The 15,853-nt window shown below is 43.4% G+C and overlaps 1 protein-coding gene across 2 annotated transcripts in view; it reads right to left on the reverse strand.

Annotated features, from left to right (window-relative positions):
* The window catches only part of LOC126480859 (uncharacterized), a 294,153-nt gene that overhangs the window by 14,611 nt on the left and 263,689 nt on the right, over positions 1-15,853 (reverse strand). For both annotated transcript variants that reach the window (XM_050104234.1, XM_050104233.1), the window contains one exon: positions 9,101-9,306. In XM_050104234.1, coding sequence (XP_049960191.1) covers positions 9,101-9,306 — 206 coding nt within the window. The remainder of the gene's footprint in view (positions 1-9,100; positions 9,307-15,853) is intronic.

Raw genomic sequence — 15,853 nt, forward strand, 5'->3', positions numbered from 1 at the left:
TCGTTGACGACATCTGCTTGTACATGTACATCAATTCCGTGCAAATCACTGCAAATAGCATGACATAAAGGACTTTTTATTGTTCCATGTACTACAAATTTTTTCCTTTCTGTTCACGAATAGATTCTGAAAAAAAAAAAAGATTCTCTTTACGATTGTCTAAAGTCGGAAGAAAAATTAGAACTTAACGTGCAATCGTTGACTGGACATACCTGAACGCCAGTCGCTCTGATGAGGTCGAGCCCAGAGTCTTAATCACTGGGTCACTCGCTCGGCACGCTTAGCTTGCGGTTATTAGTCTAATTTGATCTTTACAGTTTCTATAGTGGATGTTAACACATGTGAATGGGGGCTTTTTGGTCGTATACTGCTAGTGTACAGCTCTCAGGTTTCCAGACGAGTGAGTGTCATACTCGTGATCTTCTGGCGAAGTATCAATATATTACGAATGTCCTCATATTTTTCCCCCCGGAGGGGCGGAGGGAGGGGGGAGTGGCGCCTCCCAGTCTGGGTGGTGGCAGGTGTTATATCTTGTGCCGCCTGCAGCCGTCTGAATAACATGGGGAATAAGCTACAACCCTGTGTTCCTCCCTTCATAGCTAGTCCTCTTTACGTTTCCTTCGACCCTTTTTGTTGCAGGATGGTTTGTATACAAGTTGTGAATAAACTTTATTCTCAATGACTTCGAATTCTAAAGAATTTCCCCAACGGTCACGGAAGTTATTAATAATACACACATCAAAAAAGTTTTGCAGCACTCCGGTTCCAGGAGCTCCTGAAGACAGACGTTGACTGTGGATATTGTATCAAAGACACAGTCGCTTTGACTGTTCAGAGATGTCACTAAATCCGCCCAAAGATCTAAACAAACATGCATGAGCAGCGCCTGTTAGACGGAGGGGATCCGACAGCCCATCAGTTCCAGTCATTCCACCAGGAAGGAGGTACACGACTCCTGTTGTGTGCCTAGACAGTCAATACGGCGGTTTCGTAGCGTCCTCATTGCTACTTTGTGCTAGGAAGAGCTTTCCCACGGGAAGTGTCCAGACGTCTCGGAGTGAACCAAAGCGATGTTGTTCGGACGTGGAGGAGATACAGAGAGACAGGAACTGTCGATGACATACCTTGCTCAGGCCGCCCAAGGGCTACTACTGCAGTGGATGACCGCTACCGGCGGGTTATGGCTCGGAGGAACCCTGACACCAACGCCACGATGTTGAATAATGCTTTTCGTGAAGTCACAGGATGTCGTGTTGCGACTCAAACTGAGCACAATAGGATGCATGATGCACAACTTCACTCCCAACGTCCATGACGAGGTCCACCTTTGCAACAATGACACCATGCAGCGCGGTACAGATGGATCCAACAACATGCTGAACGGACCGCTCAGGATTGGCATCACGTTCTCTTCACCGCTGAGTATCGCATATGCGTTCAATCAGACAATCGTCTGAGACGTATTTGGAGGCAACCCGATGAGGCTGAACGTCTTAGACACACTGTCCATCAAGTGCAGCAAGGTGGAGGGTCCCTGCTGTTTAGGGGTGGCATTATGTGGGGCCGACGTACGCCGCTGGTGGTCATGGAAGGCGCTTTAACGGCTGTACGATACGTGAATGCCATCCAACGACCCATAGTGCAACAACATCAGCAGCATATTGGCGAGGCATTCGTCTTCACTGACGACAATTCGCGCCCCCATCATGGACATCTTGTGAATGATTTCCTTCAGGATAACGACGTCGCTCGACTGGAGTGGCGAATGTTCTCCAGACATGAACCCTATGGAACACGCCAAGGATAGATTGAAAAGGCTGTTTATGGACGACATGACCCACCAACTACTCTGAGGGATCTACGCCGAACTGCCGTTGAGGAATGGGACAATCTGGACCAACAGTGCGTTGGTGAACTTGTGGATAGTATGCCACGGCGAATACAGCCATGCAACAATGCAAGAGGACGTGCTACTGGGTACTAGAGGTACCGGTGTGTACAGCAATCTGGACCACCACCTCTGAAGGTCTCGCTGTATGGTAGTACAACATGCAATGTGTGGCTTTCATAAGCAATAAAAAGGACGGAAATGATGTTTATGTTGATCTCTATTCCAATTTTCTGTACAGGTTCCGGAACTCTCGGAACCGAGGTGATGCAAAACTTTTGGTGGTTGACGAATACTGATGCTGCTTCACGGTTAATGTTGGGTACAAAATCCGTAAGTCTGGAGTTCAATACTGATTTAGATTTATGATTTTTTCCGTCAGATGGCGCTGTTTTCATGCCTGGCAACAATCTGTCAGTATGAAAAATGAGAAGGCGCACCATAGTTCTGAGTTCTTGTTAAATTGTGTGTTTGCCTTATAACAGGCTGCGTGAATCAGTTCAGATGTCGAAAGAAGGCGAGGGCGTACCACCCCCATACCTAGCTAAGCACTGCGTTATTCACACCAGCTTTACCTCTTATCCCGTCAGCAGACGGCGACTTAGGCCGAGGACCATCCTACGATCAGAACTCCAAAATACTGAATGGGTTAAATGGTTTACAAAACTTTAATATTTACGGCTGGTGATAAAGGACTTGAAGATGCGCATAAGGCACTTGTGAATGCAGAGCAGAGGTAGATCTAGGGGCTACATCTGCTTCTACACTTACGCCTACGAGGTGTAAACGGTAGCTGTTTACAACGTACCGCAGTTCTGTTGAGGAAGTCGGGACAGCTTGACGTAGAACTGTGGTGTATCAAGATGGGAAACAACCTCAAATTGGCCCATAGAAGCCACTTAAACTACAGTGCCTGCGCGAGAATTTGACTTAATCGACGTGAATATTAAAAACCCTGTGTCCATGCACATACAAAATGTAAATTTGACATGTGTCTAAAATTTTATCTGAAAATATTGTGAATTTTAACACCATAAAAATGGCATTTAAGTAGTTTACTATGAAACGACTGTGCTTTTAAGCGTTACGCTTAGATCGAATAGTAAACGTAATTAGTTTCTGCATACGTTTTGTAGAAGTCTTTTCTCTTTCATTATCCTCACAAGAAAGTTTAAATTAATCCCTTAGAGAGGGAGACGATACTGAAAATGTCCGATAGCGCGCATGCGCTGGCGTGTATGCGGATTTGTAGGCTAATGTGAGACGGTTTCGCAGGTTGGTAGACCACAAGTATCGTATATCAAACTGTTCAGCTACAGTGCTACGTTGCAAACATTTTTCGTTTACGCTGCAGACACTCAGCAAGCCACATTACAGTGTGTGGTGTAGGGTACCTCTGTTACCAGTATCATTTCCCTGCTTCTTCGTTCCATTGTGAGAAGAACGATTGTCTATCATCATTGGCATGAGCTATAATTTTGCTCATTTTCTGTTTGTTGTCATTTCGCGAGACATATGTGGCAGGTTCTCTGAACGTACTCTCTCGGAATATCAACAGTAACCTTCTCCGTGCTGCACAGTGCCTCTGTTCTGGCGACTGCCATTGAACCTTATTGAGCATCGCGTTGACCAAATGATCCTGCGACGAAGTGCCGCTCTTCGGTGAATCTTCGCTCTCTCTTTTATTGAGGGGAGACGTTCGTGAAAAACACATATTATTCGAAAGGTGCATCAAATTCACAATTCTGAAGACACGGCTGTGAAATTTTGTACCAAGCTTTACATGAAATTAACGTATTTCCTGTTAAGTTGCTGGTATTATATATATTTAACTTTTTCAGTGAAATTTATCGATTTTATTTAAAAAATAACATGTGTACCTTTTCACAGAAACTATTCAAGAGATTTCTTCAAAACTTTCTCTGTTTTATCTCACTGCATTTCAAGAGATTTCTACAAAACTTTCTCCGTTTAATCTCTTTGTGTATACTAAACTTCTCTATGAGTTTTTTTATATATCGGACAGGAGGATTTTAATATTTTTTAAAAAATTATAATTCTGTAAGTACAGTATAAAATTTATGCAAAATTCCCATATCCCAGCTTACACTCAGAATATCAAAATTTACTCCTGGGACAGCATTTATTCGGTTAATAGAAATAAGTGTTCAAAATTACATAATTCTAGCCGTCGTAGATTCTGAGAAAAAGGTACATAAACCTTATAAAACATAATTTTCAGGAAATCCGATTTAAAGTTTAACCTGACGTTGTTTTTCTTATGTCATTCTTCAGAATGTCCCAGATTTGTCTCAGGGTCTTCTTTCCCTTCAAGGATTCTCTTCTGGTTTCTTGTTTTTAGCCTTATTTCCTTTACCAGGTGTTCAGTTGACTTTTCAGCTGCAGAGAGGCGCTGTAAATCTATTCCTCTCAAGATGTCTTGAGTGAAATTTGCTATTTTAAAGCCCATTCTTTCTAATAGCTTCATCGTCCTTACATACCCTCCATTAAATGCAAGAATCGAACACGTGCGTCAATCTTCGTCGGTAACACAAGACAAAACGAGAATTATTTCTTCAAAAACAAAGCAGCTGGTCTGTTATTGTTTCTAACAAACGGAACAGAGGCACAGATGATTATAAAACTAAAGAGCATATACCACAGTCTTTTACATGTATCCTATGCAAGTTTGCTTGTAAGCAATCCACGGAATCATTGCTCACCGAGCTAGTAGTGAAGCGCTATTTTAAAAAGTGGGCGTGGCAGGAGCGTCGCGTCACAAATTTAATTATGTTTCAGCCGTTTTATCGTTGAAACTTTAGGAACTTATTGCCCATGAGTTCTACTAATATATAAAAAATAAACTGAAAATCGAAATTTTCGGTCAATTTCGTGAACGTCCCCCTTAATCCTGTTTGGTAAGGGCCCCAGAATGGTGAAAACTACGTACCAATCAGTCCAGCAAATGTTTTATAAGGCACTTTCTTCGTTTGTAATTTATGTTTCCTTGAGATTCTTTCATTGAAACTCAACCTGGAATCTACTTTGGCTACAACTAACTTTATGTGGTCGTTTCACTTTTCAGAGGGCTAGTCCTAGGTATTTTACGATTGTTTTTGTCTCCAGAGATTTTTGACCAATAAGGCAATCGAACAGTAATGAATCTCCTTCTCTATTTACGCATAATATGTTACTTTATGTTCAGGGCCAGCTGCCAGTCCCTGCTCAATCATTTATCCCCCGTAGGTCTTCATGTAGCGAAATGCGGAAAGACATACGAAAGATCGTCGATTACACTATTGGCGACAAATCATTGAATACAGTAACCACCGTGAAATGCCTAGGAATAAATACCCAGAGCGAGGTGAAGTGAAATATTTTTCCTGGTCTTTATCCCGTATCGTCACGGGGTCTGAATGTTGATATGGATTTTGCAATGTTACAGTCAGATTCACGACCGATGGCGGTTCGCGCTGATCTAAGCAAGAACGGGAATTGTGTTGTTGCCGGTTCCAAGCAACAGCTCCGGTACGCATGTAATATTCGCGCAAACTCAGTTTACACTCCAGGGAATGGCTGATGGGAGCGACTGTAAATGGAAACTGCCTTTACGGTCGCTCCTATCGTCCACTGCACCGAGTGTCAACTAAGTCTGCGCGAATATATTGCACGTCCTTCGCGCTAGAAGAAAGCTTGTATATTGCAAATTGTATCTTTTGCTTGCTTCTGTAGAATTTGTTGCTTGCCACTACAAGCAGCGATGACAACTCGAAACAAATCGAATAAAGATTCGCTAAATAGCTCGCTACAATCACGCTTAAATCTCGCAGTGGCTACAACATTCACAGCAGAGTCCTCAGAACACTACTGAACGCTCATTAGCTGTCGAAGGGTGCGTGACGTAGGTTCGCAGAACAAACCTCGCCCGCCATTGTTCGTAACTCCAACTATAGTGGTGTAGACTGGCCGGATGCCCTTCATGTTGCTACCCCATCTGTCTGTGTCTAGTCTTATCTCACGCGAAAGTATGAAACCATTTTCGAAATGTTTTCGGATCGTGCAACTGAGGCGGGACATGGTTTCCACATCAGTATTCATTTAGTCGAATGTGAGAAACCGCCTAAAGACCACATCCTGGTTGGCCAGCACACTGGCCCACGTCACTAATACGCGGGACGGATTCGATACGCTGCCGGCGCGCCTCTCCGAGTCACGGAAGCGGTGTGCTAATGTGGGCTGTCTAGCGGAGGTTAGCGACCTAAGTGGAATGAGCACATACAAGAAATAGTAGGAAGAGATCGTCAAGGAAATGTAGTACATCCACGAAAGAAGCCTCTTACAAAACACTTCTTGGACCAATTTCAGCGAACTTCTCATCAGTCTGAGATACTTACCACGCAGGATTAAGAGACGAGATAGAGAAGATACAACGAAGAGCGACACGTTTCGCCACCACGGAATCGTTTAGTCGGCGTGAGAGCGTTACGGAGATGCTCAACAAGTTCAAGTGGTAGATGCTACAGGAGAGGTGTTGTGTATCAAGGACAGGGTTACTCATTACTCTTATCCTCGAGGACTTCTATCCATAAGCCAAGGGCAGACACATTAAATGCGCGATACCTACGCTGGTGGTCTCTTAAACGTGCTTGAATGGAGAACGTAGTTCGGATCTTATGCCATATTGCGGGCCGTAATTTGTTGTATTGTGTGAAACTACTTATGCTACTACACCACTGGCCATTAAAACTGCACAACCAAGAAGAAATGCAGATGATAAACGGGTATTCATTGGACTTATATATTATATTAGAACTGACATGTGATTAGATTTTCACGCAATTTGGGTGCATAGATCCTGAGAAATCAGTACCCAGAACAACCACCTCTGGCCGTAATAACGGCCTTGATACGCCTGGGCATTGAATCAAACAGAGCATGGATGGCGTGTACAGGTACAGCTGCCCATGTTCATCAAGAGTAGTGACTGGCGTATTGTGACGATCCAGTTGCTCGGAACCATTGACCAGATGTTTTCCATTGGTTAGAGATCTGGAGAATGTGCCGGCCAGGGCAGCAGTCGAACATTTTCTGTATCCAGAAAGGCCCGTACAGGACCTGCAACATGCGGTCGCGCATTATCCTGCTGAAATGTAAGGTTTCGCAGGGATCGAATGACGGGTAGAGCCACGGGTCGTAACACATCTGAAATGTAACGTCCACTGTTCAAAGTGCCGTCAGTGCGAACAAGAGGTGACCGAGACGTGTAACCAATGGCACCCCATACCATCACGTCGGCTGATACGCCAGTATGGCGATGACGAATACACGCTTCCAATGTGCGTTCACCGCGATGTCGCCAAACACGGATGCGACCATCATGATGCTGAAACAGAACCTGGATTCATCCGAAAAAATGACGTTTTGGCTTTCGAGCACCCAGGTTCGGCGTTGAGTACACCATCGCAGGCGCTCCTTTTTGTGATGCAGCGTCAAGGGTAACTGCAGCCATGGTCTCCGAGCTGATAGTCGATGCTGCTGCAAACGTCGTCGAACTATTCGTGCTGATGGTTGTTGTCTTGCAAACGTCCCCGTCTGTTGACTCAGGGATCGATACGTGGTTGCACGATCCGTTACAGCCATGCGGATAAGATGCCTGTCGTCTCGACTGCTAGTGATACGAGGCCGTTGGGATCCGGCATGGGGTTCCGTATTACCCTCCTGAACTCACCGATTCCACATTCTGCTAACAGTTATTGGATCTTGACCAACGCGAGCAGCAATGTCGCGATACGGTAAACCGCAATCGCGATAGGCTACAATCCGACCATTATCAAAGTCGGAAACGTGATGGTACGCATTTCTGCTCCTTACACGAGGCATCACAACAACGTTTCACCAGACAACGCCGGTCAACTGCTGTTTCTGTATGAGAAATCGGTTGGAAAGTTTCCTCATGTCAGCACGTTGTAGGTGTCGCCATCGGCGCCAACCTTTTGTGAATGCTCTGAAAAGCTAATCATTTGCATATCACAGCATCTTCTTCCTGTCGGTTAAATTTCGCGTCTGTAGTACGTCATCTTCGTGGTGTAGCAATTTTAATGGCCAGTAGTGTATATCTATGCGACCTGCTGGTGGGAGCGAGAAGTTACCCACTCCGCAAATAACAGGTGGTTATTCAGCAGGGACAGAGTGTGTGGGAAAGCTATGAGAGTAGGCCGCGTTGTCCTGGAGCGTCCATAGATAGCAGGGAATCCCATGTTAGATTTGGCGCCGAGACGAGCAACTTCTAGTATTAATATTTAATGTATAAATTATTGAGAAACTCTTCTGACAACGGTGAAGATTTTATCTACACTGATTTCTATATACCTACAGTTTCAATTACTCAGAACTGACCTTCAAAGATTAATAACACAATTCATTTTATGTTACGAATGTTTGGCGGACTTAACTGACCACCCACGAAGGCAGCCTGCCTGGCCAAATGGGAAAGAGTTAGGATAGCCCAGTACCGGGTCTATGACCATGTGTGCACTGCGAGCGCTTGTTTCGTTCACTTAAAAGTGGGTCAAGTTTAACTTTGGCTTGGGAAACATTTATACCTGGTCTAGTACTGCCATCTACATAGTGAATACGTATAAACCGCGTGTGCTAATTCTCGCTCAAGAACATGATTTGAAGTTTTATGCTGACTAGTCTGACGATTAGAACGGAATAAAGATTCCGTCCACTGTTTTGTGAATGTAGTGGTGCTCGAAAGGCTATAATCAGACTCCGCGGTGTAATTATTGATTTAAGACTGGCTCTTAGATGGTGTTGACAGTGAAAACGCAGATTCCTCATTTTGGTTTGAATTAATAAATGAGGTGGCATCCCATGTATCCGGACTTTATTGTAACACATCGGAGCAGAATTCTTGAAAGCAATTCCAAAATTCATAGTCTATAGAGCGCACGGTAGGAGTCACGGCCTACGGAGAAGAAATTCAGTGGGAACATCGAGACAGCTATAGAAGTGACGAGGTGAGCAAGTCTTTGCCTGCTGATGTAGGGAAGAATCAGGTTAAATCTGCTAGACACTACCTTCGCAGTTCGTACGACGTAGCCTTCCACTTGCAACCTTTCGCAAACTTCAACTTGCGTGGTTAGTGTGTTCATGTTATAGTGCGTCATGCATTTATTTGATAGAGAGGAAACGCTACAGTAGGCCTACCTCAAATTGTCCTCCTCCAACGGTGAGGTTGTCACTGCGCCTGCGCACGGCCGTCGTCCTCTCGACCACGTCGTGCTGCTGGTACTCGGCGCGAGCCGTCGTCTCGGTGATCATCTCGCCCTCCAGTTTCGTCCACGTGTTGCGCCGGATGAGCCTCGGTCGCTCTGTACGTTCTCCAGTGAATTCGCTGCGGGCCGTAGTCTCGGCTGTAACAGCGTGTATCCGGAGTCAGAATTAAGTCTCAGATTAGCCTTGCTGGAAACCTTCAAGTAGGCCTATCAAAAACTACGAGGGTCATTCAATAATTAAAGATACAAATTGGTCTGGTGAAAAAAGCATGTATTTTTACAACAGATTACTTTTTCAATTTTTTTAGCCGGCCGGTGTGGCCGAGCGGTTCTAGGCGCTACAGTCTGGAACCGAGTGACCGCTATGGTCGCAGGTTCGAATCCTACCTCGGGCATGCATGTGTGTCACGTCCTTAGGTTAGTCAGGCTTAAGTAGTTCTAAGTTCTTGGGGACTGATGACCTCAGAAGTTGAGTCCCATGGTGCTCAGAGCCATTTTTTTCTACTTTTCAACATAATCCCCTTCAACATTTATGCACTTGCTCCAACGGGCTACAAGCTGTTTTATTCCGGCTGCAAGGAACTCTTTATCTTGATGTTTGAACCAATTTCCCACAAACTTTTTCGCGTCTTCGTTGTCCTGTAGCCCCTTCCCACGTAATGCCTCCTTCAGTGCATCAAACATATGGAAATCATTAAGTGCTTAATCAGGACTGTAAGAGGGATGAGACAGTACTTTCCAGCCCATTTTGTCGATGGTTTCACGGGTTAGTTAAGCAATATGAGGATCTGTGTTGTCTTGTTGCAGACACACACTTTTCCTCCGAGATCCACGACGTCTCTCTCTCATGGCTGGCTTCACCTTGTTTAAAAGCAAATCCAAGTAGAATTGGCTGTTCATTGTACATTGCTCTTCAAGATAATCACAAAACATTGGACCTTCAGCATCCCAAAACACCGTCAACATGACTTTTCCTGCTGATGATTGGGTTTTGAATTTTTTCTTGACAGGCGAGTTGGTGTGCTTCCACTCCATGTTTCGTCTTTTTGATTCTGGCTCACAACGGTGAAGCCAAGTTCCATCACAAGTTAAAATTTTGTTGAGGAAGTGCTCACATTCTCTTTCTTAACGTTCCTTTAGTTCTATGCACACTCTCAACCTTGTTTCCTTGTGTATCCGCATCAACTCCTTTGGGACCCATCTTGCACATGTTTGCGGTACTTCAGCTTGTTACAGATAATGTTATGAACGGTACCAGTCTTAACTTGAACCTTATCATTTCCTCAGTCACATGGCGGTCTGCACGAATAATGTCATCAATTCGACTTCCAAGTGAAGGAGCTGAAACTAAACTGGTCGGCCAGAACGGTGTTCGTCAGTCACTGAGTCGCGACCATTTTTGAACTGCTCTACCTACTTGTAACAATTTGCACGATTCATACAACATTCACCATAAACTTTAGACGATCTACAGTATATATTCACTGGTTTCTCGCCTTCAGCAAGTAAAAAACGAATAACAACGTTGTTCAAATAATGTAGACGTTTCAAGCGGACTCTCCATCTTGAAATGTAGTTTTGAGGTTGTAAACAAAACAATATTGACACATCAGCTGATCAGGGCTCATTCCAGTGATGCCAACTTAAGGCCATAAAAGTACCATATTTGCCCTACTAACAGGTTCTCCCCAGACCGATTTGTCTCTTTAATTATTGAATGAACCTTGTAGTATATACTTAATTACAGAGGGTTCTAGAAATATTTCATTGTTTATTTTACAGAAAGTGTGCCCCCATCCGAGGATTCTCAGATCCACAACACTCGTGGACTTGCCTGTATTCGTTGATTGTCCAGGGTTGTAAGTCCACAGCTTCATTTTTTGACGGAGATGTTTTTAACCTTTTTTAAGTTTTATAAATAATGACAATTATAAGAGTCGAAGGGCATTAGAGGGAAGCAGTGCTCGAGAAGGTACTGAGACAAGGTTGTATCCTATCCGAATGTTATTCTACCTCTACAATGAGTCAAAGAAAAATCTGGACAAGGAATTTAAGTTCAGGGAGAAAAATTAAAAACTTAGAGGTTTGCCGATGACATTGTAATTCTGTCAAGAGACAACAAAGGACTTGAATGGACAGTGCCTTGAAAGGAGGGTATAAGATGAGGGTTAACAAAGCGGAAACATGTCTGATGGAATGTCGTCGAATTAAATCAGACAGTGCTGATGGAACTGGACTAGGAAGTGGAACACCAACATTAGTAGATGATTTTTGCTAGCTGGGCAATAAAATAACTGATGATGGCCGAGTAGAAAGCATATAAAACGTAGACTGGCAATGGCAAGAAATGAGTTTCTGAAGACGAGAGATTTATAAGTGTTAGGAAGTCTTTTCTGAAGGTATTTGCCAGGAGTGTAGCCATGTATGGAATTGAAAGTGGACGATAAACAGTTTAGCCAAGAAGAAAATACAAGCTTTTGAAATGTGGTAATAGAGAAGAGTGCTGAATATTAGACGGGTGGATCGTGTATTTAATGAGAAGGTACTGAGTATGATTGGGGAGAAAGGAAATCTGTGTCTTAGCTTGACGAAAAGAAGGGATCGGTTGATAGGACACAATCTGAGCCATCTGGTAATCGTCAATTTACTACTGGAGGTGAAGTGTTGGAGACAAAAATTGCAGTGGGAGACAAAGAGACGAGTGCTGTTAAGCAGGTCGAAATGGATTTGGGTTCAGTAGTTATTCGGAGTTGTAAAGGCTTCCACACAGGACAGAGTAGCATGGATAGGTGCATAAAACCCGTCTTCAGACTGAACACCACACAAAAAAGATATTTTGGACCTGGATTCGTCGGTGTTGCCAAGATATTATTCCGTAAAATCGAAAAATCGGAATCGGAGGCCTAACTGACTCAATACTAAATATGTCAAAACATCTGTAAGTCTTCAGTTGAGACTCCCTCTCTTATTATGGTGGCTTGTGAAGTCATTCCCGTGGCATCAAAAAGCCCTACGTCAAAATTACGACCTATCTTACAGTTCAAATTAAGATTCACATAATTTTAAGGTATCCTGCTGGTCAATTATATGGATGATGCAGTACATCCAATTGACATTCGGAATCCCCACAGCCGCGTGGTCTACAGCGCCTTGCCATGGTTCGCGCGGCTCCCCCCGTCGGAGGTTCGAGTCTTCCCTCGGGCATGGCTGTGTTTATTGTCCTTTGCGTAAGTCAGTTTCAGTTGGATTAAGTAGTGTGTAAGCCTAGGGACCGATGACCTCAGCAGTTTGGTCCCAAAGGAACTTATCACAAAATCCCTCACAAACTGTCGTTATGTTCGCAGGAAAATCAAGTTCATAATACAGGGTGATTCAAAAACAATACCACAACTTTAAAAATGTGTATTTAATGAAAGAAACATAATATAACCTTCTGTTATACATCATTACAAAGAGTATTTAAAAAGGTTTTTTTTCACTCAAAAACGAGTTCAGAGATGTTCAATATGGCCCCCTCCAGACACTCGAGCAATATCAACCCGATGCTCCAACTCGTTCCACACTCTCTGTAGCATATCAGGCTGCTGTTATTTCTCGTTTGAAATCATCAATGGTGGCTGGGAGAGGTGGCCGAAACACCATATCCTTAACATACCCCCATAAGAAAAAATCGCAGGGGGTAAGATCAGGGCTTCTTGGAGGCCAGTGATGAAGTGCTCTGTCACGGGCTGCCTGGCGGCCGATCCATCGCCTCGGGTAGTTGACGTTCAGGTAGTTACGGACAGATAAGTGCCAATGTGGTGGCGCTCCATCCTGCTGAAAAATGAATTGTTGTGCTTCTTGTTCGAGCTGAGGGAACAGCCAATTCTCTAACATCTCCAGAGAGTGTGGAACGAGTTGGAGTATCGGGTTGATATTGCTCGAGTGTCTGGAGGCGGCCATATTGAACATCTCTGAACTTGTTTTTGAGTGAAAAAAAACCTTGTTAAACACTCTTTGTAATGATGTATAACAGAAGGTTATATTATGTTTCTTTCATTAAATACACATTTTTAAAGTTGTGGTATTCTTTTTGAATCACCCTGTATACTGACTGAGCGAAGTGAACCGGGGAAAACAGAGCGGGGAGTGGGGGCTGAGTGAGTGGGTAGAAGGGGTGATGACATGGAAACACTAAAAGCACTACAACAATTCCAAATAGAATGCTACTGTGATGTACCCTTTAAGATGAAAAGAAGACGCACCACAAAAGAGTTATGTAAATTGGTCACAAATTGACATTCATGTAGATATCTACGGAAAATGGAAAATTGTAATCTTTGGCGGCCCATGAATGAATGTGTGACGCTGCAGCGTAATTTCGACGGGCAGCTGGCAAGGATAATAAACAGGAGACACGTCGATACCAGCATAAGGTCTTTGAGAATTTCATTCCGTGTACTCAGCTGGGCAGTAACTATGCCTCGCAGACAAGAGCGAGAATAATATACGCATATGCCAGTTTTTGAGAAAGGACGTGTTTCAGGGCTCTACTGCTTGTCTTCGTGCTTGCCAAAGCTTATTTTGACGAGCAAAGGTAGCCGGATCTCTTCCCCACTGAGAACGTCTGGAGCTTTATGGGTAGCGCCCTCCAACCAACTCGAGATACTGAGTGTCTAACGCGCCAGTCATACAGAATTGGGCACGATATCCTTCATGAGGACATCCAACAACTCTATCGATCAATGACAACCTGAATAACTCCTTGCATAAGGGCCAGAGTTGGACCAACGTGTTATTGGCTAGCTCAATATGTGAAGGTCTTTCTCTTGAATAAATCATCCAATTGTAATCATCTGTTTGTCTGTACAGCACATCTACTACCGATTTCCGTCTCTTTCGTGGTACGTCGCCTTTTTTATTTTTATTTATTTATTATCATAGAGTGTATATCAAACGATTCCATTTGATCAAAGGATTACGAAAATGAAATTGGATTTTGTGTAGGAAAAGTATTACGATCATTACCGATGTATGTTTACCATTGTTGTAATTAGTTAACAGTAATGAAAACATCGAATGTTATGTAAAACTAGCTGTCATAATCGAGGTACAGTATTGTGATTTCGTGCTTCGATTGAAGTACATCAGCTACCTCAAAAGAATTTTCTAAAAAAATGTCAAAATTGAGATGGGCAATGCTCTCTTATAAGGCTTTGCAGGATTAGTTGTTGAAAGCTATCCCCCACAAAACCTATTATGTCACTGCGGGTACGAGGTGGTTCTGACTTTCAGTATATGTTAGGAAAGCTGGGGATAACTTCGAAAAGAAAAACCAAGTAAAAAACTTGAGCTACACAAAGAAAGCTGATAAGTAAACACAAGTAAAAAGATCGACATCCCAAGGGATGTATAATTTCAAGCAGTTTCATGTAGTGGGGTTGAAAGTGATTTCTGTTACATCAGGATCAACTTTGACACAGAATTGTAGATTTTAGTTTTCGAAGCAGTTTTCATGTGAAGCAATCTATCTATAAGACATCGTGTGGTCGCAGTCGCTCTCTCATTTGTGAAAAGAGCGGCGAGTTCAGTAGAACTGTACTTCAATTAATCATGCGCGGATGGATGGTTCGGTTCTAGGCGGGATTGCGGGGGTTGTCACAGTTTGACGCTAGGAAATTATAATATGTAAATATATAAATCCCTATCGTAAAATATGAGGGAAGAGATCGTGAACACCATGATCATCCCCTGCTTCCCTCATGAACATGTGTATTTGGTTCTGACACCAATTTGTGTTTCAGTTTACTGTTGCTGCATATCTTCAAGCACCGAAAACTATAATGCTCGTAATTTAGGATCTCTCTCGCTGGCGTCAGTATTTTGTGGAGTCAAGGAACATGTTTTATGGTCACGTATTATCTCGTTTTTTTGAGAGCGAAGATTTCAACCACAAAAATCGACATGGATTCCGCCAACCGATTCCTCGCTAAACTCAGCTCGCTCTATTCGTCTATGGGAGTCTCAGCGCCGTAGGCAACAGCACCCACGTTACTATGGCACTAGGTTTGCAATTAGATTCAGGACTTTCATGTAGATGGAAGTTAACAAACACGTTGTTCTGACGGGACAAAATCAACATATGCAAGGGCAATCTGAAGAGTACCCCAAGGAAGTATGACAGGGTCGTTACTGTTAATCACAACGCCAAAAGGATGTAGAGAAATGGAGAAAGACTTTCAGAGAGTCAAGGCTGGTGCAAGGACGGGCAGTGTAACGCGAATGTAAATAAATGTGGCGTATTGTGCATAAATGTTCAGGGACTTTCGTCCACGAAAGAAATGATTTACGAAACACATGTAAGACATATTCTTGAGTATTACTCATCAGCAGAGAACCTGTACCAAGTTAGGTTAACAGAAGAGACAGAGAAGATCCAACAACGTGCTGTGTATTTCTTCACAGGAGCGTCTAATCGGCGCCAGAGCGTTACGGAGATGTGCAACAAATTGCATTCGCGCTCGCTACAAGAGAGTCGTTGTGCATCACGTTTACTATTTACTGCTGAAACTCTTCAGGGCATACGTTCCAGGAAAAGTCGGGAAACATATTACTCTCCTCATATACGCACACTGTTTTAATCTGTCACGAAATTTCATCATTACCTACACTAACATGGAAATAGAGCATTACAGTTCGAACGCAA

This window comes from Schistocerca serialis, chromosome 5 (genome assembly GCF_023864345.2).
Source record: "Schistocerca serialis cubense isolate TAMUIC-IGC-003099 chromosome 5, iqSchSeri2.2, whole genome shotgun sequence".
Taxonomy (NCBI): Eukaryota; Metazoa; Arthropoda; class Insecta; order Orthoptera; family Acrididae; genus Schistocerca; species Schistocerca serialis.